This window comes from Leuresthes tenuis, unplaced genomic scaffold (assembly GCF_036924035.1).
Source record: "Leuresthes tenuis unplaced genomic scaffold, fLeuTen1.0.hap1 SCAF_16, whole genome shotgun sequence".
Classification (NCBI taxonomy): domain Eukaryota; kingdom Metazoa; phylum Chordata; class Actinopteri; order Atheriniformes; family Atherinopsidae; genus Leuresthes; species Leuresthes tenuis.
In genome coordinates, this window is record NW_027325370.1 from 22,845,912 (window position 1) to 22,870,314 (window position 24,403).

The 24,403-nt window shown below is 41.2% G+C and overlaps 2 protein-coding genes across 2 annotated transcripts; both read left to right on the plus strand.

The window, feature by feature from the left end:
* The first annotated feature begins 12,598 nt into the window (after positions 1-12,598).
* Positions 12,599-15,755, plus strand: mfsd4ab (major facilitator superfamily domain containing 4Ab). Its single transcript, XM_072367087.1, has 10 exons — positions 12,599-12,834; positions 12,940-13,138; positions 13,357-13,596; positions 13,699-13,861; positions 14,036-14,151; positions 14,273-14,446; positions 14,562-14,709; positions 14,802-14,872; positions 15,004-15,124; positions 15,246-15,755. The coding sequence occupies exons 1-10, from the start codon at positions 12,605-12,607 to the stop codon at positions 15,338-15,340; spliced, it is 1,557 nt and encodes a 518-aa protein (XP_072223188.1). The 5' UTR covers positions 12,599-12,604; the 3' UTR covers positions 15,341-15,755.
* Positions 15,756-22,335: 6,580 nt separating this feature from the next.
* On the plus strand, positions 22,336-23,864 carry LOC140271901 (CMRF35-like molecule 5). Its single transcript, XM_072367207.1, has 5 exons — positions 22,336-22,389; positions 22,483-22,857; positions 23,419-23,479; positions 23,530-23,543; positions 23,596-23,864. The coding sequence occupies exons 1-5, from the start codon at positions 22,353-22,355 to the stop codon at positions 23,724-23,726; spliced, it is 618 nt and encodes a 205-aa protein (XP_072223308.1). The 5' UTR covers positions 22,336-22,352; the 3' UTR covers positions 23,727-23,864.
* Positions 23,865-24,403: the final 539 nt, after the last annotated feature.

The window sequence follows — 24,403 nt, forward strand, 5'->3', positions numbered from 1 at the left end:
AACTTTTTCTTCTTCAAGTCAGCTGAAGCCAAATGAAAGGCCAGTTACAGATTTCTACTCTGGCTGCCAAGTTATGGAGAGATGTTTTTGGCTTAAGCAGATGGAAGTGAAGATGATGTAAAACCGTTTGTTTGCACTGGTGAATACGCCAGATATTCATCTTTTGCGATTACTTTGGTTATTAAAATATCAGATTTGACAAATGTCTGGTCTAAACAAAATGTCTGAACAGCTGAACTCGCATAAATGAGTTTGAGCTTCGGTGATATCTGCAAATGATAAGAAAAATCATGTTAAAGACACCTTAGAAGTAAAATAATGTTGAAAGTCTCCAGATAGTTCTCCAGCTGATTGTCCACTGTGTATCCAATGGCTTTAAACCCTACATGACGTGTCAGAAAAAACTCACATAGGAATAGAAAGCCATAAGATGCATGTGTGGTTTGCTGTGGAAGGCCGTAAAACAAAACTGGGCTCAGATGTGTTTAAAGAAACTGAGAGCTTGGGAAAAACAAAAAAAGGAAAAACGGCAGGTTGCAGACGGCATTCAGGATTTAGAACCAGCCTCTGCATGAATAATTAACCAAAGAATCTGCAACTTCTCATTTTAGGCCCAGGGGACTCAAATATATAAATATGAGTCTTAAGACAGTAAGGATTGTGTTTTCCACAGCACAGACTCGCATAAATTGACCTCTTCCCAATGTCTGAATCTCTCAACAACATCCCTCAAGCTGTTTAGTTCCTGAGGGGGTTCGTGGAATAATCTTTGATTAAAAATGCGGGTTTGGATCAATGTCTGCAGGGAAAAGGTGCAATGTTAATCAAACGGATTTCTGTGTCTTGAGTTCAAAACACATTACGTAAACTCTTTCTATATTCTGTAACAACCTCCCTGCTTGACTTCCTAAAGCACAAAGGAGCTCATTACGCCGGCATTTCAGTTCAAACCGCTGAGCACACCAAACAGAAAATGAACACTTCTGTGCAGCTCCATTCGTGTCTCTTGGACAAAAGCCGTCATGCGAGTTAAGCATGGTTGATTTTCGTAAACACGACTTTTTAGATTGGATTTAATGTCCGTTCCTTCTCTTAAAGAAGGCAAACGATAACGTGAACTAGTACTGATTCCGAATGTTTCGCCACACTGCGCCTAAAGACTGTTGCAATGACTTTAAGCACTGCTAAATGTTAGAGGTGCCTCGAGCCTTTTTCAGCCCCTCAGTGAGTACAGATTCAGCACTGGAGCTACGCAGGCCAAAATCTGCTCACCCAGATGTCTGCTCAGAAAACAGTAGCCTTTACAATAACATGAAAAAAATCCCATGGACAGAGAGGAAACGGGCTAGGACAGAGGAGGCATTTGTTGACATTGTATCAAGTGCATCGCCGAGGTATTTGAGGCTCAGAGAGGCCAGGTATTTGTCAGTCAGTGTTTCTTGTGCTTTTGCTGTCTCCAACTCAAACAACAAAAGCTCCATTGAGTGCCTCATTTTTTTCCTTTTTTTTTTTCTTTCTTTTTTTTCCTCTCTCTCTGAACAAGCACACAAAGCTTCCTGTACTGGGCTGCAACTGTCCAGTACTGAGAGAGCCCCGCATAGTCATCTTTTTATGCACCTGTTTCAAGCCGTGCTTGCAGTGCAGAGATGAGAAATACTGTCTTACTTACTTTGTTGATTCTTCTCTTAACTTTGCCATGCTTTGTATGTCTTCTTATGTCAGTCTGTAACTTAACTTTATCATGAGACTTTTTTTTGTGTGTGTAAAGAAAAAAAATTTAAAAATGAAGCTCGGGATTGCTTTTTGAGGTTGTCACCCTTTCCAAACAGAACTGTTTACACACTTAGATCAATATCTCATTGGCCTTACATATGCTGGATATTCTCATGACCCTTTGACAGAGTGCACTGCTTATTTATGAGAGGAGAAGGCATTTACTTCATCAGCCTATTTCAGGTTCAAAGAAGACCACTATCCCTGAGCTTCAGGGAGCTTGTGCTCATGCATGTCTCAGCATAAATTAGTAAAGCCCCTGTGTCAGACTCTGTCCAGACGAGAAGGTGAATCTCAGCCACAGGCAGGATTAGCTTTAATACCCAAACATAGTGCGTGGCTCCCCTCAGCTGGGAGCCAATTCAGGTAATCATCAGTGGCCAGATGTTTTTAAAGGCTGCAGATTATAGCCATGATTCAATATTGAATACATTCCATTGTTCGTTTTTTGTGTTCAGAATGAGCAGTGGGCACTTCTTTTAAAAAAAAAAAAACAAAAAAACATGTATATTTGAATCCAACATCATAGGAAATGGTTGATACCCTGCAAATGAAAGATTTAGACAGATTTTGACTTGCAGATAAAAGATAAAAGGGTGGCATCTGATTTATTATTTTTTTAGTACTTTGTTTGATCAATTAAAAACACATCTAATCACCTTCCACTGGCAGTCTAGACAACTAAAACGCATCGAAATACTGCATACAAAACATAAAAGCAACATATCATCTCTAAAGCAACCTCTTAGACTCACTGTCTGCCTCGATGAGAACAAACAGCTATTTCAACCACTTCTGAAAGTAACAGTGACGTGCATTTATTGCCGGATGCATTCCTGTGCTATAAATCTGCCTCTTACCTATTTCTCCTTCTCCTGCGTCCCTCGCTGGACCGAGTATGACATCCCCTCAGCCAAATACTGTATGAAGAGACAATGGGTTGTGGGGGGAGGAGTTACTATGTGAGCAGGAGCAAGTGTGGAGAGACGGAGGGAGTAAAAGCAGAATGAAAACTGGTGGAGGGAGAGCGAGCTCAGGAGGGAGATCTCTCACAATGCTCTCTCAACACCAAGCTGACGAAACGTTACATGAATTGCAATTCTAGTCCCTCAGCCTCCCCCCTCTGCCGGCTCAGATGCAGTGTCAGAGAAAACGGCAACCAGAAAATCCCTCTTCACGTGGGAAATGTAAGGAAAAACAAGAGCTCCTGGTTTTAAACAAGTCCCTTTCTTTGGCCGTCTTTGAATGAGTTCTTAAGATTCCATGTTGGCAGAGTGCCCATGGGTCCTGGATGGAAAAGGATAAAAGAGGGGCTGAGTTAGGGGGGCTGTCTATTGTGTTTGTTCCCTTCCTTTCAGTCTTGGCACTCTAGTTGATCTTTCCAGCCAGTTGCTGAATATTCCAGTCATTTGTCCCTCAGTTGTACACAGAAGCGCATGTTTTTATCAGGATGCTCTTCTTCTTCCCTCTGATGAGACAAACTTTGTCATCATGCGTTTGTAGGGCTAGTTTGTGAGATTTGAAGGCATCCAACCAACGCTGATGTGAAAACCTTGGCATCTTTCGAGTTTCTTGGTCTTTGTTTTGGCCTCTTTTCTCCCTTCTTTGTCCTCCTTACTGTCAGTGCATCACTAGTGAAGGGAGTCTGCTGTTTTGCCTGGTGAATCTGAGCTCAAGACAGCAGGTGTGGTTGCCCACATCCACCCCCCCCCCACCCCCCTCCTCCCATTACCTTCCCTAATACACTCCTCTCTCCTTGCCTATGTGAGGCAGGGGCTATAACTGGGGAGAGCACGAAACTGTTGTATGAGGCACCAGAAAAAAGCCGCCCTGATAAAAGATCCAGTTTGTTTCAGGCTTGAGCGAGTGATGTCATGTCGGTGTGGTTGGAATGAGCGATGAGCCGTGTGACGGAGGCCATCGTGAATACCGTGTGAAGTATTAATGCAACTGCATCTCCAGTCAGTCACTTCTTTGCTCACTGCTGCTTGTGCTGCATCAATGCTGCAAGTGAAGCCCCGTTTCCCCTCACAGTCGACCCCCCCCCCCCTCCCCTCCTCCTTACCCACAAACCCCTTCCCATACCCTCTCTGTCTTCCTCTTGCTTTCCCTCAAATAGACACAGGCTCGGTTCATTACTATTCACCAGGTTTCACTAAGGCACGCATCATTGCTCTGCTCTCTACTACTGCGTCGGGGAGGTGGGGGAGAGAGACATTGAGACGAGGGGCAACGCAAGAGACATTTTACCACAGAAAATAATACATCACCATTGTGTTTATCTGTGTCCGGATGTGTGTACAAACATGTATTACCAGACGGCTGCATGCATGAGTTCTTCTCCCCTTCAGGCTTTGAGAGAAAGATCTTCGGGGGGGGGGCAGTTTCAGTTCTTGATACAGAAATCTGCTGGCCTTTGTGCAATCCCTTGCCTTTCATTACATCTAGTGAGGTTGTACACTATCACAGCATTGGAATAATTATCTGCTCTGTTGTACTGACAGAGCATGTCATCCATGAAAATGGGCTTAATGCTTTATTTCTCGCGCCTGTGCTGTCTCTATCAAAGCCAACCGAGCATGAGACTTCCGTTTCTGCAAAATGACTCCATCATGAAGATAATCCTTTGTTAGTTTTGCTTTGATTTCTTCTCCAGAATGAGCTGCTCTCACTATATTACAGTTATTCCTGCAATTACAATTAAACCACAGTGTAAGGAAAAACTCTACATTGTGAGCTGCTGTGGGAATTTACTACTGTAGTAGAGCTGCAACAATTAGTTGACTCATGAACAAAAGCTGCAGCTACTATGAGAGTTGTTTTAAAGTCAAAATGGCAGGAAAAATGTTTGTCTTCTTCTCCTATACCACGAAACAAAGTATTTCTAGTGCTCATTATTCAAATTCATTAGAATTTGACAGGCATCAGTGCAGCATTTCCTCATTCCTGTGCAGGGCCGAGAGGGGACTGGCCATCGCCCTCAGAGCGACATCACCTCAAATCCAAGTGACCTCTATGTCATATGGGCTGTTCTGGAGATGTGGCAGAATAACTGTCAGAAGTACCAAAAAGGAGACAATCATTCAGTGGCACTTGTTTTACGTTTCAGTTTGTTCGGTTGGGTTTAACCCCATTAAAAAAACATCCCGCTTTGGGCATAGATGCATTCTTTCACAACATTTATAACATGTTAGAACACATTATTTTCCAGCTGGACTTTGGAAGGTGTCCACCACTCGTTTTACATGCATTTATTCACACGAGTTTATGTAGAAGTTTAACAACGGTTTGCAAAAAAGACCACGAGCGGCGTTTCTTGATTGTATGACATTTTTCTTTCAGAGCAATCCAGATGCAATCTACAGCTGTGCCTCAGATGTCACGGGTGGCAGATCCCGATTGATCTTCTTGGATGAGCATCAATGCTCCTCTGAGCCTAAAGTTAAGTCCACATAATATTAAAACACGGCATCACTGAGAGACAGTGTCTGTACTCGGTCCAGAACACTACGGGGCACTAAACGACACTGAAAAACAATGTGGTCTCTGACAGCAAAAGAAAAGCGCCTCTTGACATTCAAGATAAACTCTGGGGTAATTTCAAAGGGAGTCTCTCTCTCTCTGTCTCTGTCTCTCTCTCTTCTGCTGTAATAGTGTATTTTTTTCACATGCACCAACGATCCTTTTTTGATTTCATCTGAAATGAATGCTGTCATCTTCTCTGAATAGAAGATATTTTCGAGATGTTTGTAAACCTTGTGTATTAGCTGCCTCAGCAGCGACCCAGAGCCTAATAGAATAGCACTGCTTCTGTTTGCATACTTCATATCCCTGCCTCTATTTTGGGCCTAAGGAGGTGTGCAGGAGGAGCTCTGCTGGACATTTCCATCCACAGCTACAGGGACAGACTGGAGTAATGTGTATAGATGCAACATATCCTATTGCCCCACAAGGGGCCTGTGTCATATCTACTTTGGCGTATCCCTTCACTCGTGTTACTGACTAATAAATGAGTCGTCTCAACTGAATTGTCTACAAACGTAGTGCAACTTTTCTCTTCATGCAGACTTTAAAGTATTTTATTTGCTCACTTGCATATGATTAAATATCTGAGTATGTACGTAGAAGTAAGATGATTTTTACCTTGAAATGCAATATGCACTTTACTCTGCCGACCCTACAGACTCTAAAGAAACATGTTGAATGTTGTATAGATGTGGGAAAGCAGAGAGGACAAAATAGGGCACTCATCTTGTAATTCCCATCACATTGTGCTGGCGCCGCCTCAGGCCTCTTGATTGTGGATCGAATAAATGTCAGCATATGGAGATGAGAGGAAGACGAGCAAGGCAACGCTGTTATGGACCTTGATGCGGCTGCCATCGAAAAACACATTTTAAGACTGAACAAAAGACGTCACGATCCGACTGCATTTGAGAGAAAAAGCAATGCTCGTGAATAATTAACAACAATGGAAATTTGTATGGCCAGTAATGCTTTCCAAATCTTTTGATTTGTCGCTTTATTTCAGCTGGTGCTGAGATGCTTACATATTGGATCTTCTGTGGAGGTAAACCTTATAGTTGGCCGAGTTTTTCTTTAAGGCGAGGCTTTCACCCCATCTAGTGTTGAAGAACAAAATGCACAGCCAGGAATTCTTCTTTTATCAAAAAAATGTTTGACCGGCACTGAGCAGACTAATGTCTCAAACTGGAAATTCTTCTGTTTAGAGGATTTTTTTTTTTTTTTTCCAGGCTCAACTTAAATCAACAAACCGGTTTAAACACAGTTATAGCTCAGTGTGAAACATGTATTTGCTTGATATTCAGTAGTGAGGTATATCCAACACTTTCCTCTTCTACTCCACTACATTTTGGAGGCAGTTATTGTACTTATTACACTCCCTAATGAGCTGATTTGTTTTCACTAATTCTACGCAGACTTAGTGTATGTGCTGATGTTATTTTTACCTTAACCAAACCTAAAGCCTCCAACAGGAATGCGCTGAAAATAAACCGCTATACAAGCAGCTCATTTAAATTGTCTGTCAGCCATTAAAAGACGAGAAAAGGTGTATAATGTTAAAAAATGTCACAGTTAATGAGGTTATTTGGCGACAGCTCGGTAACCTGGTTTGGAATAAAAAGAACATCCCAGTGAGCCTTCCAGAAATAAACATGGAGAGAGATTAGCCATTCTTTCCTTCAGAGATTCAGAGAATCACAGGAAGTCTCTGTACACGAAGGTGAAGCCGAAAAGAAGTACACGATAACGGCGATTCTCAGGCCCTCAGGTAGCAGTGGAGGAGAAACGGAACCTTCTGCCTTGTTATCAGCATACAGCTGAAAAGCCAGCAACCCCGAGGGTTTTGGGATTCATTAGTGACTTTTTAATTTATACCGGTATTTTTCCAAACAAGGTATGAAATCAGCCAACGCTGTTTATATCAATCTAATTTCGAGCCATCTGGGTCCCCTGTAAAGCTGCTGCTAACCTGCTCCTAATCACAGTGCAGCCCCCCCCACCACCACCACCTTTGCCCCCAGGTTGCCAGAAATGAGCCGGGCTGCATTCACCTATCGTTTCTTCTTGTTACCAACCGAGCAAACTTTGCTTTTCAAAAGAAAGAAATCAGCCTTGCTCATAGAGTCATGTTGGAGAAACCTTGGCTGTGGTTCTAAGGAGCATTATTTCATTATGTAGATGTATATTTTCAGACAGCGAGAGCCTATTCATTTTCTAATGTGATATTTGCACATTACCCTATGAGCAGGGGTTTGCCTGTTTGTACTTAATACAGGCTATTTACTTTATAGATTTCTGTTTATTCAAATCCATGTTTTCATTTACATGTTAATACATACTATGCAGCTGTGTAATTTCGAGCTGGGAAGAGGTGTCATCCTTGTTTACATAGTTGTTATTTGCACAGATGCGCTTTGTTGAGCAGGAGAGAAAATCTGGAAGGCTTCGAATCTGATTTCAGGCTTTTATTGGTGACATCACGAATGTTCAAACTGAGCCACAGACATTAAGGTCTGCTCTGAAATTTGCTATCCTGATGTTTTTTGAGTACCTCATTTCTATGATGGGAAACATTTAATTTAACTATGGATGGACTTCCATCCCATGTTTATATGTGAGCACAGCTGAGAGGGAGTTGAGGGAGTTCAGATGTTTTGGGGCACACTTTGTGCAGCTTCATCGTGGTTGCTGATCAGCTTTTTACTGTTATACTGCTTTACCTTCAAATGCAAACACTTTGATGCAGTTTTGAGTATAAATTGGTAAAAGCTATTCAGCTTATCGCATCTATGTCAGAATATTACACAGCAAAGAGTTTTTACTCCTAAATCTGACGTACTGGAAAAAAAGCATTTCCCCTTCAAATCCAGTTTTCAAAGCCTGGATTCAAGTCGTCTCTGTGAATGTTAGAAACTCATTTGGATCTCTCTGTAAAAAGAAAACTGGCCTACTTTCTCCGTCTGTTGATACAGTCCTTTGCACAACAGTCCTTCACTTGTTTTCTGTGTTTTTCAGCCAGTTAAACAGTCCGTGGCCAGCCGTCATTTAGCCACTCCGATCAAAAGTAACCAGTAACATGTCTGATGACATGATGTGATAACAGAACATTTACTCTATGACAGGCAAGAACGATCAAAACTAGTACAGTGAACACACCCTTGTCCCAGAATGTTTTACTGTTACTAAGTTCAAAGTGTGCACAAAGTGATTTTCTCACTTTAAATAATGTTGAGTTGTAATTATTGGCGAATTAACACATTTTGATTTTGAATTCTCGTTTTAACACAGCATCCCGAGAGTTTTTCCAAACTGGGTTGCAATGTGTTTCAGCTCAGGAGCAGACGCCCTATTTCAGTAACTAGAAATGACTGTTTATTTTTAACACTCCTTCTCTGAGATCGCGAGTTGACAATTACCTGAAGAAGACACCTTGTGTTGCTGTATATCTCCCAAAGAGGAAGCGGGTGTTAATGAATGCCTTGTTGCATAAACACGGATATTTCTTAGGGTTTAGAACATAACCAGCAGGTGCGAGTGTTGGCAAATCAGTTACACAGCTTTGGGCTTTGAATGTCTGAGTCTCACAGATACGGCTGTGTGGAGAGATCAAATCAAATCGCTGAACAACATGACATACTTTGCAGAATGCTGAAATCGGTTCAGACGGAAAGAAGAACAATGAGTTGGGTTTTTTTTTTTAAGACATCTGACACGCGTAGATTGGCATCATATTTCTGTGTTTGGGGGCGAATATAATCTCTGCAGAAGCAAGATAAGAACCAGGCAAATAACACGTCATGTATGCAAAATTATTCATACGGACAGCACAACATGTCATAGAAAGAATGTTCTATTCATATAAAGACACATGGTATGTCACTGACTTGCTCAAATAAAAAACAAGCAATATTTTTTTTTTGGATTGCGCCACTGTCTGTCATAAATGATCATTTCCTTTGTGAGTAAATTCAGTTCGATTTAAAAAAATAAAATTAAAAAATAAAAATAGAACAGTCGTTATAGTGATTTCTTTGTTTTAATCTGTTAAGACCTTGCCGGAAGCCCATTTTTGACCACATTCAGCCGAGCCGTTTCCTCTTTTATGCAATCATTAAAGGGATTAGATATTAAGCCCTTTCTTATTCATACAGCTGATGCTCTAGTATACTATGTCGCCACATCGCTCCCCATTGTTCATTGTGGAATTCGAGTCAGGTCTGAGTCCAAATATATCAATCATAAGTGTGCCTTGCTATGCACAGCGGCTTTAGTGGGAGTGTCGACATCTTTTCTGAAATGGGGTCAAGTTAAAGACACATTGCACATCTTCAGTGGCCACCCTGAACTTTAGACTGACACACATTCATGCTGGAAGGGTGACAGTTAAAAGAAACCTTAAAGCAATGCCACACTAAAAAGGTACTTTTACTTCAGAGGTATTTATACTTTAAGCAGCAAATGCTGTAAAAAGGCCTCCCTCTCTCAGCACTTTTACTGGACACGAACACAAAATAGTTGGACATTAATAATGCATCTAAGCAATTCAAACTTCTCAAAGCCTGACTAAAGCTAGATCTATACTCCGTAAACGTCTTCTCTGTCGCCTGCGCTTCAACATTTGCAATATAAGCATTTGTTCTTTAATATTGATGAGCTCCAATTGCAACTCCAGCTGCTCCACCTCGGTTACCATTGTTTACTGTTGTTAACTGTGACGGGAAGAAAAAACAAGGCTTCAGCTATAACCCCTGAAACCACACAAACATACAGCCACACCCCCCACAGGCATGGTGAACTGCAGAGCAACGTGTTCCCTCGATGCAGAACTTTGAATGCGCGATGACGGCGTCATGACCTGCGACGTGCCGCAGAAGCATGAACTAGGCTTAAAGACAATGTCTCTGCTGAGATTTCTGTACGCACGGACTGGAGTACATCATCAAAGCTTGGACATAAAAACGCTTAAGTGAGAAATATTAAACAAGCGCCATTATAAGAGCGTAAAAAAAGGATGTTTGAGACAGTTATGGCACACGCTCACAGTAGCGTTTTTATAATTACACTGTGATGCCACCCACAGATTTCCTTCTTATTCAGTCACATTGAACTTAACGATGATCTGTTGCTGCCCCTGTGTATGTTTTGAAATTGCATTGTTGGCTTTGCAGAATGGAAGGCATGAATTTTCACACAGCAGCATGCGTCCAGTGAGACTCATCCTGATGGATTTGATTTTTATTTGGTCACTGCTGCTATCTTGTTATCTTCCTGGTGCTGCTGGGACAAGAACATTTCCCCGTTGCAGGATGAATAAAGTTCTATCTTATTTGACCTCGCCTTATATCCCACACAGGTGTGATGTTGGCTTTGTGCCCGCCTCCGTTAGCATGTTTAAGGCACAACAAGAATGCGTGTTAGCATGTTTAGCAGGTCCAATATGACGTCTGACAACATCTTCATGTCCCAGTGAGTGTGAAATTGATCAAATTAGCCAGTCACGAATATAGCCAATGGACATGCACCCTATAATTTGGTTGTTAGTCAGATCAATCGCTTGCACATCGCTTCTGTATCCAAAAAACAGTTCAGTGACAAACCTAAGCTTTAAAAAACTGTTAACCAGTAAACCAAGCATGGGTGCAGAACCCCCCCCGCCTCGAAATTTCTGAATAACATGAATTGTTGATGTTTTTCAGGATTTTGTTGAGTCTACTGGTCAGAAATATGATTTTTTTTAAAAAGAGCAAGATCGGTACATTTTGTTATAAGGACTTTTTTTTTACTATGAAACATGACTATATGAATGAATGGATATGATTTAATTGTCAAGTTGTAACATTATTTGTACTTTATTGTATCCAGGAGTTGACTAGATACGGATGATAAGAGTTCTACAGATACAGGATACTTCTTCCAGGGAGTCCTGGAGAATGGCAGGTGCAAACAAAAAAGGAATGATTTTATATACATTTATGTAAATAAATCAGATTTTGTTGGGTCAACTTGTGTTTATTGTGCTCTTTGAACTGTCTTTTTTTTTTTTTTTTAGAACTGTTTAACAGCATAACTGGCATTGTAAAAACATGATCAGTTAGTTTACACAACTTGGTTAGGGCTTCATATTTTCATATTCATTCATATCAATTAATCAAGCAGAAAGTAGTCCCAGACACTGAGAGAAAAGGAAGATAGTGAGAAGAATTGGGAATGTGGGAGGGTCGGAGGGAGGCAAAAGATAAGAATGTGAGTAGACATTACATGCCCAAGACCCTTAGAATTATGATTTACTGATATAACAGTTAAGTAAGCAGTGACACGAGCTGTTGGCTGTTTATGGCAAATAAACCCGAAAGCACAATAAATGATTCCCTGTGCAGTACTTTCTGAATGATATGCACCCCTGAAACAAGACATCTGTCTGTTATAAAGAGACTTTCACCCGGTGAAAGTTATTGCAGCTCATCCTCTGGGAGACACGAAATGTACAGATTGAATCTCTAATTCTGGGTCAATGTTAATATCTTCACAGGATGAGTTCAAAATCGGATGCATTTGATTAAAAAAATGGGAGAACAAAAGCTACCAGAAAACAGTCTCTGGGGACCACGAATATCTTTACTAAGTATCTGGCTCGGCATACAGGGCTTGTTGGAACTAAAACTGTTAACCTGAAAGCGGTTAAATGAAAACTCGGTTAGCTATTCTCTGTGAACGATGACTGTCTGTACATTATAATTGATCTACGTGGCGTTGACCTACTTCAATCTGGACAAAGCGTCGCTTGATGGGATGACATTGCCACCAAATTGTTTAATAGCAGATGGGAATGAAAGTTTGTTGTATTCAGTTATTTTTCGCTTTTTAAAAGAAAAGAGTTGTCCTGTTATTTAAATAAAAAGAAAACCTGTACACGAGACAGCCGTGAGTCATTGCTTCCTAAATCATCCATTTTCCATTAAATTGTCTCAGAGGTAAACGACACACAAACGCTGGCTTTATCGCAGCATTTCAACACACGGGCTGTACTTCGATGCCAATCATTGACGCAATTTAAATGGGAAGATTATTGTTGGAAGAATCACCACTTCACCCATTAACTCAAGAGGACATCCTTTTCAGTTAAGCAATTCAAAGAGGAGAGTTGTCCGAAAAGCTTTAAAAGACATCCAGAAACCCGTCACAGTCCAAGTATCCGGTGAACTTGTCAGACCTGCTTCCTCTTTTCGTCACTTTTGATACTTGTCAGTAAGAGAAGATACTTGGCATTCTGTTTCACTGCAGTACATCTGTTTCCGTTGTGCCCAAGATGTTTGTAGATGAGCGGATTGTAACCTTGTTCAAACGGAATGCCCATCACACGTTGACATACTGGAGTGTTTTCTTCAGCTTTGGACTCTGCATTGCTTTCCTTGGACCTACAATTTTGGACTTGCAATGTCAAACAAACTCCACACTTAGTCAGATCACCTGGGTGTTTTTCTCCCAGCAGTTCTGCTTGTTGATTGGCAGCTCTATCGGTGGCATTTTCAAGAGAACGTAAGTATCACAAACTTCCCCGTGCGGGATGTTTTAAGAGCAACAAGAATCTAAAAGAATGACTCCCTGGATTATAACTCTCTCTGTCTCTCTTCTTTGTTAAAGGTTGCTCAGCGCTCTAGCAGCCTTATTTGTCTCTGCTCTTGTCATCTCTATAATATTTGCCATTATCCCCGTGTGCAATAATGTCCTCGTGCTGGCCATCGCCATGGCGGTGTCAGGTTTGGCGATGGGTGTTATTGACACCATTGCAAACATCCAGCTGGTTACCATCTATCAAAAGGACTCTGCTGTGTTCTTACAGGTGAAAAGTCTGTGCAACCTGAACTATATCTGCAAAGATACTTAGATGAGAGCAGTTAGCTTTAATTCACAGTGTCTAATTATTGCAATCAGGCAACATTACTTTTTGTGTTCTATTTTACAAAAGATGCTCAGTTGGTGAACATTAAGTTATATATACTGTATTTTTTGGGAAAACTGCACTGAACGGATGTCTCTGGCCTTCCTACACTTTTGCAGGCTCTGCACTTTTTCATTGGGTTCGGCGCCCTGGTGAGCCCTCTGATTGCAGATCCTTTCCTCTCAGAGACGGGCTGTGGGAACCACACAGAGAATGGGACTGAGATCATGCATCATTTCAGGAACATGCTGAGACACAGTCAGATTGCAACGCACAACATAACTCAGAGCCACCTGCCCCACGAGGCAGGGGAAGAGTCCAACGTGCATTATGCTTTCTGGATCATGGCGCTTATCAATGTAAGACACAGAGTCGACATCCATTGATTGAGGAGAGAAGTTCTTTTTATGTATATAGCATTTTGACACTTCAGAAGTAAAGAAATATAATTATTTTTGCAGCTGCCCGTGCCTATTGCAGTCCTGTTTCTGATGTATCGGGAGCAGCTGATCCCGTGTTGCCACGGCAGCACTCCACGTCTTCTAGACAAGGATGAACTAGCAATGGAGAACCAGCAGGGGACCGACGGCCCAGACTTGGAGCAGAAGGAGCACGAGTCTGGAGGTAAACATTTGGTAGAAGCGATTTATTTATTTATTTTTTAGATTGGGCTTTTTTTTTTTCTTACATGATTAATGCACTCTGTCCTTGGACTCTCAGTAAGCTTGGATGAAACGAAACAATAAATGCACATTCTCTGCTCTCCAATCTGTCATTTGCGACTTTTTGTTCCTTTAGGTCATGGGAATATCTTTAGCTGCTGTCAGAATGATAACCTGCGCGGGTTGCCTGTATCCTTCTTTATGATTCATATCCTCGGAGGGATGGTGCTCTTCATGACTGATGGCATTGTAGTGAGTGAAAAGTGTACATAAATCACATGATATTCCTTTCACTTTAAAGGTATATACAAGATCTGCATCCCATAACGCATGAAAAGTAGGGCACATGAAAGAACCTGGCTTTTCTTCTCAGGGCGCATATGCTGGCTTTGTGTATACCTACGCTGTGGCACCACCGATGTCATTGCCTCATAAGACAGCAGGTTACCTGGCTAGTATCTTCTGGGCAGCAATCACTGCTGGACGTCTCTTGTCCATCCCTCTCTCATATCGTTTCCAACCTGTGAGACTGCTCATGTTCAACATGGTAAGGCCAATAAATCATTTAGAGCTCCATCATTACTCATTAGACATACGTGGTTAAACTTAAACGCCACGCACATACGAGCACTGAATAGAAAATATTTTCTTTGTGTTCACAGGCAGGTGCAATTGTTACCGTGTTGATGCTGCTTATTTTCTACACCAGTAACACCTTTTTGTTTGTTGGAACCTGTTTATGTGGGCTCTTCCTGAGCAGCATATTCCCCTGTATGCTTGCCTATACTGAAGACATCCTTGATTATCAGGGTATAATAAAGTGTTTATAGCACAATCATAATGTCACAGTAGTGGAATGAAAGTGAGACGAGATTAAGTGTGTCGTGCGTTTCTTTTTGCAGGATGTGCAACCTCAGTCCTGGTGACCAGTGCAGGGATGGGAGAGATGGTGATGCAGGTTCTGGTTGGCTCAGTAAGTCTAACGAGTATCTTCATTATTATGGGAAGGTGTTATAAGTCTTGAACCAGGCTTGCAATTGCAAAAATTAAGCCTAATGGTGATTCAGATTCATGTTAAGTTTATTGTTGCTGTCTTAACCCCAGATTATTCAGAGTCAAGGTAGCTACAGCTTCCTTCTGTGTGGAATGATAATCGCCTGCATTGGTTTTGTCGTCTTCATTGGTCTCCTGCTGTTCCATCGAATGCACAGAAACTACCTCACAGGTACAGCTCCAGCCAGAATCCTCGTACACTGTGTAGAAATCAGCTATTGTAGGTGTGCTGATGACTTGTTTGTTCTCATTTCTCACTAACCCCTTCTACAAATCTCCTTAAATCCCAACAGGAACTTCAAAGAGGTCGACAATGGTGGAGGAGCCGGTGGCAGAGCCAAATGGGTCAGCACAAACAGAAGCAAGAGAGGACAAAGGCAGCAGCTGAGAGGGGCAGCAGCTGTGCTGTGCAAAGACTTTTACCAAAAACCCCCAGATGAACCGTGCGCCGATGTACTTATTGTTCTAATGACATGGTTTTTGCAGTTCAGAGAGTGTGTCAAGTGCCAATTAGTCCTCTCTTTTGTAAATCACGGACAGCACTCACCAAATCATCGACAAGAATTTGGCTTTTTGTGGCATGAGGAGAGAAACCTCACTCTTCAGGGATTGATTGACTTATGTTTCTGTTGTGTTTTCACATACTTTTGGCATTTATATATACATATATATGTATCTGTACAGTTTAACAGCTGAAATGTCTGTTTTCCTTGCTTTCAAAATGATCTGATCAAGAGGGCAGCCTCAGGTTTTACATCTATCCAACATGTGTTGAGAATAACTTTGTACTCAAGAGAAGTTAGCCTGAGAAAATAAAGTACAAATGTCAAACGGCGTCATCCAGTCTTTAAACAGAACCTGTCAATCTATAACTTCAGCTTGAGAACCAGTGGCAGCAGTAGGAGTTGTCAGTTTACCACGAGCCAATTCTTTAAAGCAATTATTTTCATAGTTATCAGTTATTTAAGTATCTTATATGATTTAGAACCTTTTTAGAACATTTCCAGATAGTCAGCCGTATCGGTGGTGCACACCATGATCCCTCAACGGAAACTCTTTATCAGCCAGTCAAAATAAAGATGGAAACAGCCTTTTTAGCTGTGGTAGCAAACAACCTTCTCACAAGAAACTCTGCTGGTGTCTGCTAATAACTGCAATGTGACAGCACATGTGGAAAAAGAAGCATGAAATCCAGAAAATTTGAGGGAGTTGTTCCTGTCAGATTACCTGTATCAGCCCAGAGGAAAAACTGTCATACTTGGAATACTTGATACATTTTTTTCACATGTTATGGAGACCATTAAACATCACCATACAGATTAATCTGTTCAATGGTAAAACGAGTATTACCTGCATCCAAAGGATAATGAGGGCTGGAGCTGACATATTCTTTTTGCAACTTAAAAAAAAGCCTTTAATTGTATTAGAATGATAAACCAACTTACTAAATTAACGTTTGAAACAAGGGTTAATGCTAATCTATCAATATTCAAACCTAATGCATACAGACAAAAGGTAAAAATGCTTCAAGGCAACAAGTCACAGTAACGGTCCTATGTGTGGAGCACAGAATGAGCAAACACTGTAGAACACGGAGATGCTGCTAAAGGGTTAACCGTTAAACGGTTTAAACTGAGAACAAAGCTTAACTGAATAAAACAACACAACGATCTGAGAAACAAGTGTGACAATTCTCACTGACGAGTCTGAACCAAAGGATTTACACAAGGCCCAGCGTGTGTCCTTTTCCTCGCTGTCCAGAGGTTAAAGGTGACAACATTTAGGAATTTTATGAAAAAAGGGTGTGGATTCTAAACAGAAATGACAAATAATCAGAATTCAGTAATATTTTAAAAATAATCCCACCGTAAAGTCTGCAAAGCCTTGCATTCAATCCTTGTTAGATATTGCTGTGGAGACCAAGGCTTACAGGTGCAAACAGTAGTTTTGTGATATAGCAATACTGACAATAATACTCAGCATTCAATGTTTTGATTAAATTCAATTTTTGGTGGAATCAAAACATAGTATCCAGGCTGAGTATAGATATATTTTTAATGTATATTTTCCAAAGTTCTTTACTTATTATTTTGAGTAAATTCCATTTGGACAAAATGAAAGGAGACAAAAAAAACTTCATTAGACAAAAATGAGAGAATGGGCAGGCATATGTCATGCTAATGATGGTATTCAGGTACCTTGGTTGTGGTGAACAAGCAGAAGGGGTTAAGATAACGACCTCAACAAGCTGACATTCGTGATTTGGAAGTGTAAGTGAAACCCCACTATGCTGCCGTTTGTGAGTTTGGACACACCACAAATATCGCTTCAAACACTTGCTGGTCGGGCTTGAGAGTCTGATAAGCAGGATCAATAAAGTCCTTTCCAGCCAACACATCACAGGATAAGCCTTGTTGCTCAGTTTGGCCTCATTCTCAAAGGCAGCTCTCATCTCTCGTTGAATGTCACCAGATATGAAATATTTAGCGCTGAACTTCGGATTTCATATTCCCTCATTTTTAATATGTCAGGATTCTGCATTGGACACCCCGTGGGGATTCACTACGGCACAGTGTCATGTTTGCTATTAGGTGGAAAATGATTTATACCTTGTTAAGAAAAGGAGCAGCAGGCACACCGACGGGAAAACAAAGTTGTGCTGCTTAGCCTCAGAAGGGCTCATCTCATTTTGCTATCAGTGTGAAAACACGTATCTCACTTCCTCAGGAGTGAGATGACTGATTTGATGATGCTCTGACAACCGTAAGGGCTCGACGCCATTTACGAGGGGCTCATGTGGGAACAGATATGGGTTGAAGCAAAAGACTTGAGAGCAAAAATATGTTATCTAAACCTGCAGATCTAACATTTGACCCTTAAACAATGATAAGAGTCCAAGCTACGACTTCTGCCAAGAATCCGGCAGTTTGTGCTGCAGAGACAATTAAATTCTTCCAACCTTGCTTTATTATCGAAAGATTAATGTTCTCATGGGGAATATTTCTCACTCTTCACTTGTTCATCTGGCAAAAAAAAATAATGTAAAGCTTTACATCAATGTATCCAAAGGTAGCCGAATGATTTTATTTTTGAAACAGAAGCGTACACAGAAGGAGAACACAGCCATGGATTGTACTGAGCGTGTGACTGGTTGGACATGGTCTGTGCTGACCCTTACTCACATGATGGTGTAAAAGATGAACCGCCTGCATGATGCATTCAATTTTTCTTATCATGAAAATAAAGAGACAAACATATTGTATCCCCTATTTATAATTTGGGTACCATGCTGAATACGCAGCACCAGGCCCAGAACTGTCAACTTACAGGGACATATTATCTGGAAGAAAAGTTTTCCACCACTGGTGCAAAGAAAAGTTTTTTTTCATAACTGCTTCGCACAAGAAAGTCATAGGACAGGGTTTTCATTTTTATACATACCCAATTACCCCCAAACTTTCAGATCCTTCTTTGATTTGAAAAAGATTGTTTCAGAGAATATTAACAAAGACGAATACGGGATTACATTTGAATTCCTGAGCGTTCACATTCATTTAGCGAAATGACATCTATGCATGAAGGCGGCAACAGAAGTGAGTTTGTGATTTGACTGAAGTGATATTAAATGTCTTTTTGTCATGTAGAAAAGTTTCAGTTCAGCAGTGATTCAAAACCATCGGCAGTTCACTCACACAGCTAACTGGCAAATTGCCTTTGAGATCGAACTTGGACTGCAGATATGTGATGATAAGCGTGTCTGACATCCCATTGTGCTGAAAGGAGGATCCGGAGGGTTCATAGAGAATGATTTGAATTCAAATCCAATGCGTTCACAGGGTAGATGGAAAAGATGACTGAATCATTTGGCCTTTTTTCTTTTAACGGCTTATGTAATCATTTCTATTTTAACATACACTGGTGTCAGAATCTTGGGAAAACACCTAGGCGTAAACACAGCGTGGAAGCAGAAGTAACGTTGTCGAGCTTTCCAAATCAAACTCATCTGTTTTTGAGACTGTGTTGCAAAAATTAAGGAGGTCAAGCTTCCTGTGGTTTTCTCTGTTGCAAAAAGAAAAGCAATATTTTTCATCATCCGTCACAATTATTTCACCCCACTTCCTTCCTTCAGAATTCGGTCCTCACACATCAAAGACTCATCACTTCGTCATCACGTCACAAACATGCTTACCTTAGAAATGGTAAATAGATTGTACCCGTATAGCGCTTTTTGTTGTGCAGCTGAACACAGAAAGTCTTTTCACACTACATGCCACATTCATCCATTCACTCACACAGCATTGCTTAGTCCATAAAGGACATGTCTTGACCAAGGACACTGAACAAGACAAGAACCACTGACCTTCCAGTTGGCAGGCGACTGCTCTTCCTCCTAATAAGCTACAGCAGCTATACAGCTGTTAAGTGAAAAAAAAGAAAAAATTTCACTGCAAACCTGAATATTCACAAGCGAGTAAAATGAGTTTCATAAAAAGTGGTAAAAGCTTCTGCGTAAGTAATAGGAACTCATACACTGCTTACAAAAAATAAAGGGAACACTAAAATAACACTTCCTAGAGCTCAATGAATTAAATATTCCAGTTGAAAATCGTTATTCATTAGATAGTGAAATGCGTTAAGAACAAAATAACAGAAATCTTCAATGTAAATCAAAATTATTATCCCATGGAGGTCTGGATTTGGAATCACACTAAAAATAAAAGTGGGAAACAAAATAAATCCCATTACAGGCTGATCAAACTTCCTCAAGACATGTCAAAATGAGGCTGAGTGCATTGGCTCCACGTGCCTGTATGACCTCCCTCCAACGCCTGGGCATCCTCCTGATGAGGCGGCGGATGTTCTTCTGAGGGATCTCCTCCCAGACCTGGATGAAAGCATCAGTCCTTCTTCTGGACAGTCTGTGCTGCAACGTGGCGTTAGTGGATGGAACAAGACAGGATGTCCCAGATGTGCTGGATTGGATTCAGGTCTGGGGAACGGGCAGGCCGGTCCATAGCATCAATGCCTTCATCATGCAGGAGCTGCTGACACACTTCAGCCACATGAGGCCTAGTATTGTCATGCATCAGAAGGAACCCAGGGCCCTCTGCAACAGCATACGATCTCAGTGGGTCTGAGGATCTCATCCCGGTACCTAATGGCAGTCAGGGTACCTCTGGCTCGCAGAGGCTGTGCGGCCCTCCAAAGAAATGCCTCCCAGCACCATTACTGGTGCTGTTTCTGACAGTTTGAGCAGAAACATGCGTATTAGTGGCCTGCTGGAGGTCATTTTGCAGGACTCTGGCAGTGCTCCTCCTGTTCCTCCTTAAACAGAGGAGGAGGTAGCGGTCCTGCTGCTGGGTTGTTGCCCTCTTACGGCCCCCTCCACTAGTCCTGGTGTACTGGCCTGTCTCCTGGTATCTCCTCCATGCTCTGGACACTGTGCTGAGAGACACATCAAACCTTCCTGCCACAGCTCGCATTGATGTGCCATCCTGGCTGAGTTGCACTACCGGAGCAGCTTCTGTGGGTGGTGGACACCGCCTCATGCTACCTCGAGGGGTGAGAACACTGACAAAATGAAAAAGTGACCAAAACATCAGCCAGAAAGGATGAGAACAGAGAAATGGTCTGTGGTCACCACCTGCAGAACCTCTCCATTCCATGACAAATTCTGTTCCATTTGCACAACAGCAGGTGAAAGTGATTCACGGTCAGTGTTGCTTCCTAACTGGATGGGATAGATTTCACTGAAGTGTGATTGACTTGGAGTTACATTGTGTTGTTTAGGTGTGCCCTTTATTTATTTATTTAATGATTTTTGGGGGGGGCTTTTTATGCCTTTATTGATAGGACAGTGGAGAGAGACAGGAAACAGGGCAGAGAGAAGGGGAATGACATGCAGTGGAGGCTGTTTGGTTTGAGATTCAAACCAGGACCGACTGCAGTGGGGACTATAGCCTCTGTATGGGGCACCTGCTTAACCCACTACGCCACCAACCAACCTCCAAGGTAGCAGTGTAATTAAGAAGGTTTTCAAAAACAGAACCATGGATGTTGCAACTGTGTTCCTCATTAATTTCCCTAATGCTTGCGTCACCAAGATAGTTCTGTTTTTCGTGAAAGCTGATTTTGTTCTCTGTGTCTGAGCACATCAGGATGACACACATGTACATATACGCCACTCCTACACTATCGCTCCTACTTGAACTTTACATGCTCGTGCTTTCTTGTTCTAATGGATAATTCTGCATTTTGCAAAAGACAACATATGGAAGTTAGATTTGATTAATATCCACGAGAAAAATGAACCAAACTTGCACAGATACATAATACTGTTTCAGGCCCTAAAGGTAAAGACATCTCTCCTGTCAAACTGCATGATGGATAGGAATCCCTCTAAGTTAAAACCAGGAGTCAAACAAAAAGATATCCCACTGCTATCGACACCGTAACATGCTGTTTGTTGTTAATGATGACACACTTAGATAAAAGGAAGATGATATCAAAAACTGAACATTTACATAAAGTGTGACATAAAGAACGAGGATGTGAAGTCTTCTCAAGTCAGCAAGTTTGTAATACACCTTAGAAGACAGAAAAGTCAAACATTTAATATGTTATGCATGTGAAATATTATCCCGGAAAGGAAACTCTGACAACGCCATTTTTCCCAATAACACTGGATTCGGTTACATCATTATAAGGCCATTTGAATGAACGGTGGCACAAAGTGGCATGGGATTAAATTAGAGGAATGAAACCCCGAGGTGATGGTGAAACAAATGTAATAGATGGGAAGCAGTCAGGCAACAGATAATATTGTTCATCCCGCAGCAAATTACATCAGCAAAAGATTTTCCAACATGTTTCAAAGTCTTATTAGACCATGCAATGGAGTGTTGATAAGCCAGAGAGAAAAACAACTGTATTAATCTAACTGTGCAACGGGATGAGAGTCTGTTCTGCAGTGCCACCTACTGTTGAAGGAAGTCTCTCTAAAGTTCCCTCCACAGTGGTTCTCAGTGGTGAAGGAAAAGGCTTGTCGATAGTGTAAGTGGCGAATTCGAGACAGGAAGGCCAGACTGTTGTTTGCAAAAACACACAAATAGAAAGAGAAAAAAAAGAACAAAAGCCAGTAAGGTTCTGCAGCAGCATGCAGTGGACAGACTGTATGAAATCCAACCCCTGGCAAAATAATGAGAAAAGTGTCAGCTGTCACCTGACAAATGTACTGAACGTGTGGTCACCCCGTGTTAATTAATGCGGGATCGGAATACAAACACAGACCCACACCAATCAAATGTGGCTTCCAGTTGACTAACCGATTGCTTAAGAGGAGGAAGTCCCTACTCCTTGTACACTTTACTTCTGGTTCACATCGTATTTTCAGCCACACTATGAAAACTGCGGGGATATTTTTCAGCTTATTCAATGGTATTTTGGAGAAAAAAAAATGAGCAGAAAAAAAACATGGAAAGAATAAGATATTTGAGTGACTAATATGAGTATTGGTTCTGTATTTTGCAGCTCTGGTGTTCAGTCCCTTCAGTCCCTTGGGCCTCACTAAGGACGCAGTGGACTCGGTGGAGCTGTCGGCTCCAGAGGAGGTGACAGCAACTCTTGGAGGTTCGGCGACAGTCTCTTGTAAGTACGACCTTAGATTAAAATATAACACAAAGTACTGGTGCAAAGGACTTGTATACTATTTGTGTAAGATAGTTGTGAAAACACCCAGGAACCGACCGAACGTCCGAAGCTTAATTGCTGATCATAAGGAAGAAGGAGTTTTCACTGTAACAATGACTCAGCTCACAGAGCGTGATGAATCCATGTACTGGTGTGTCATCGCCAGATCGGGAATAGACATCTACAAACGAGTGCAGCTCTTCATCTCCCACACAGGTACTCTTCAGCTGGGTCACCTCGAATGCTTTATCATCGGGTGGATTTTTTTTTTGCTTGGATTTCACTTTATCGACAACCCAGAAAACAGATTACTCTAAACCTGAGAGTTTAGCAAGATTGTGTGAATATTTCTGGTTGTATCACCTGTTAACAAACCAGCGACATTCCAGTTTGAAATCTGGTGAGACTTGTGGGTTTTACTTGTGTCCACAGTCATTTCTCATCCAAATAAACCACATCCTTCAGCTCTGAAATCAGTCTTTATGTTAACGTAAATGTCCTGATTTATTATCAACACTGACGCCTTTTTTTCCTTTAAAGTAGAGTGGTGAAGTCAATGAGTATTTTGGCTAATAATAATAATAATAATACATGTGGTAATAATAATAATAATACTGCATAACTTCTTGGAAGTACGTAAAGCCACCTGACTGTATTAAAATGATATTTTATAATACTTATCTACTTATTTTATATTACTCAATCCAGGGGAACTGTTGTGTTATTCCAAATGTCATTTGTTGATTTTCTTTGTGTGCACCTCGCTCTTTTACACAGCGATGACCCCATCCACGACCACAGAGAGCAATTCATTGCTGACGGCTACAGAAGAAACAAGGTGAGAGTTTTGTTAGCTGACATATTGTATATTGTCATTATTATATTTAGACATATTTGGCCAAGTGAGCGTGTGATTGGTAAGTTGTCATGTGCAGTGAAATCGTCTGATTCCAGTCTGCTTTCCTTTCCATGTTTGTTGTAGCTGGTGGGCACATCTACGTTGGATCCTCCTTTTTGGGATGTTGGCTTGTGTGGCCTCAACACATATCGCTGTGTGGAGGATGACAGCTGCAGGAAGTGTATAACCTAGCAACAGTAACAGTTTCTCCATCAAAACTCAGACGTTCATGAGGTTTTTTTTTTTTCACCGAGCTTTAAATTCACCATGTGAATAAATCGTTTTCATGCTACTTCCCCCCCCACAAAGATTCCAGTATTTGAATCATTCAAGATAACTTACAGCCCACATTTTGAATAACTGAGTGTCCGGACTTCAATTGCATATGTTTGTTTTCTTGCGATTGTTGTGGTGGTTTTGATTTTTAAACACTTTTTTCTGTCAAACGACATCCAGCTGTTGAGGTTTTATGTAAAAACTTGTCATTGTTAGACTCTAAAAGATCTAAAAACCACGTCAATTAAAATTTCCAATTATTCTGAAGAGACAAAACGTGTATATAACCTGTAAATTCTGTATTGGCCATAATGGAAGACTAACATAACTGTACAACTTCTTCCTCACAACATACTTTCACACTTATTTAGACACTTCTGCCCCGAATAACATGGAATAGCCTCTCAGGGAATGCTTGAATTACAAACAAACTAATTACTTTCACATACTTCAGGAAAAAAAGGTTACACTCAGGTATATTCTCTAAGAGAGGCTGTGATGATTAGTGATCCTTGTCGAACAAAATCAAATTACTTTGTTAGTCATAGCGAGGAGATGTCGGACAGCTGTGCCCGTAAGTCTTTCAAA

Bases quoted from the DNA above. Each gene is read 5' to 3' on its own strand.
- LOC140271901 (XM_072367207.1), top strand. From the start codon at position 22,353: ATGAAAACTGCGGGGATATTTTTCAGCTTATTCAATG. The intron at 22,390-22,482 runs GTATTTTGGAGA...TGTATTTTGCAG, and splicing joins ATTTTTCAGCTTATTCAATG to CTCTGGTGTTCAGTCCCTTC. The intron at 22,858-23,418 runs GTACTCTTCAGC...TCTTTTACACAG, and splicing joins GCTCTTCATCTCCCACACAG to CGATGACCCCATCCACGACC.
- mfsd4ab (XM_072367087.1), top strand. From the start codon at position 12,605: ATGTTTGTAGATGAGCGGATTGTAACCTTGTTCAAACGGAATGCCCAT. The intron at 12,835-12,939 runs GTAAGTATCACA...TCTTTGTTAAAG, and splicing joins GGTGGCATTTTCAAGAGAAC to GTTGCTCAGCGCTCTAGCAG. The intron at 13,597-13,698 runs GTAAGACACAGA...TTATTTTTGCAG, and splicing joins GGATCATGGCGCTTATCAAT to CTGCCCGTGCCTATTGCAGT.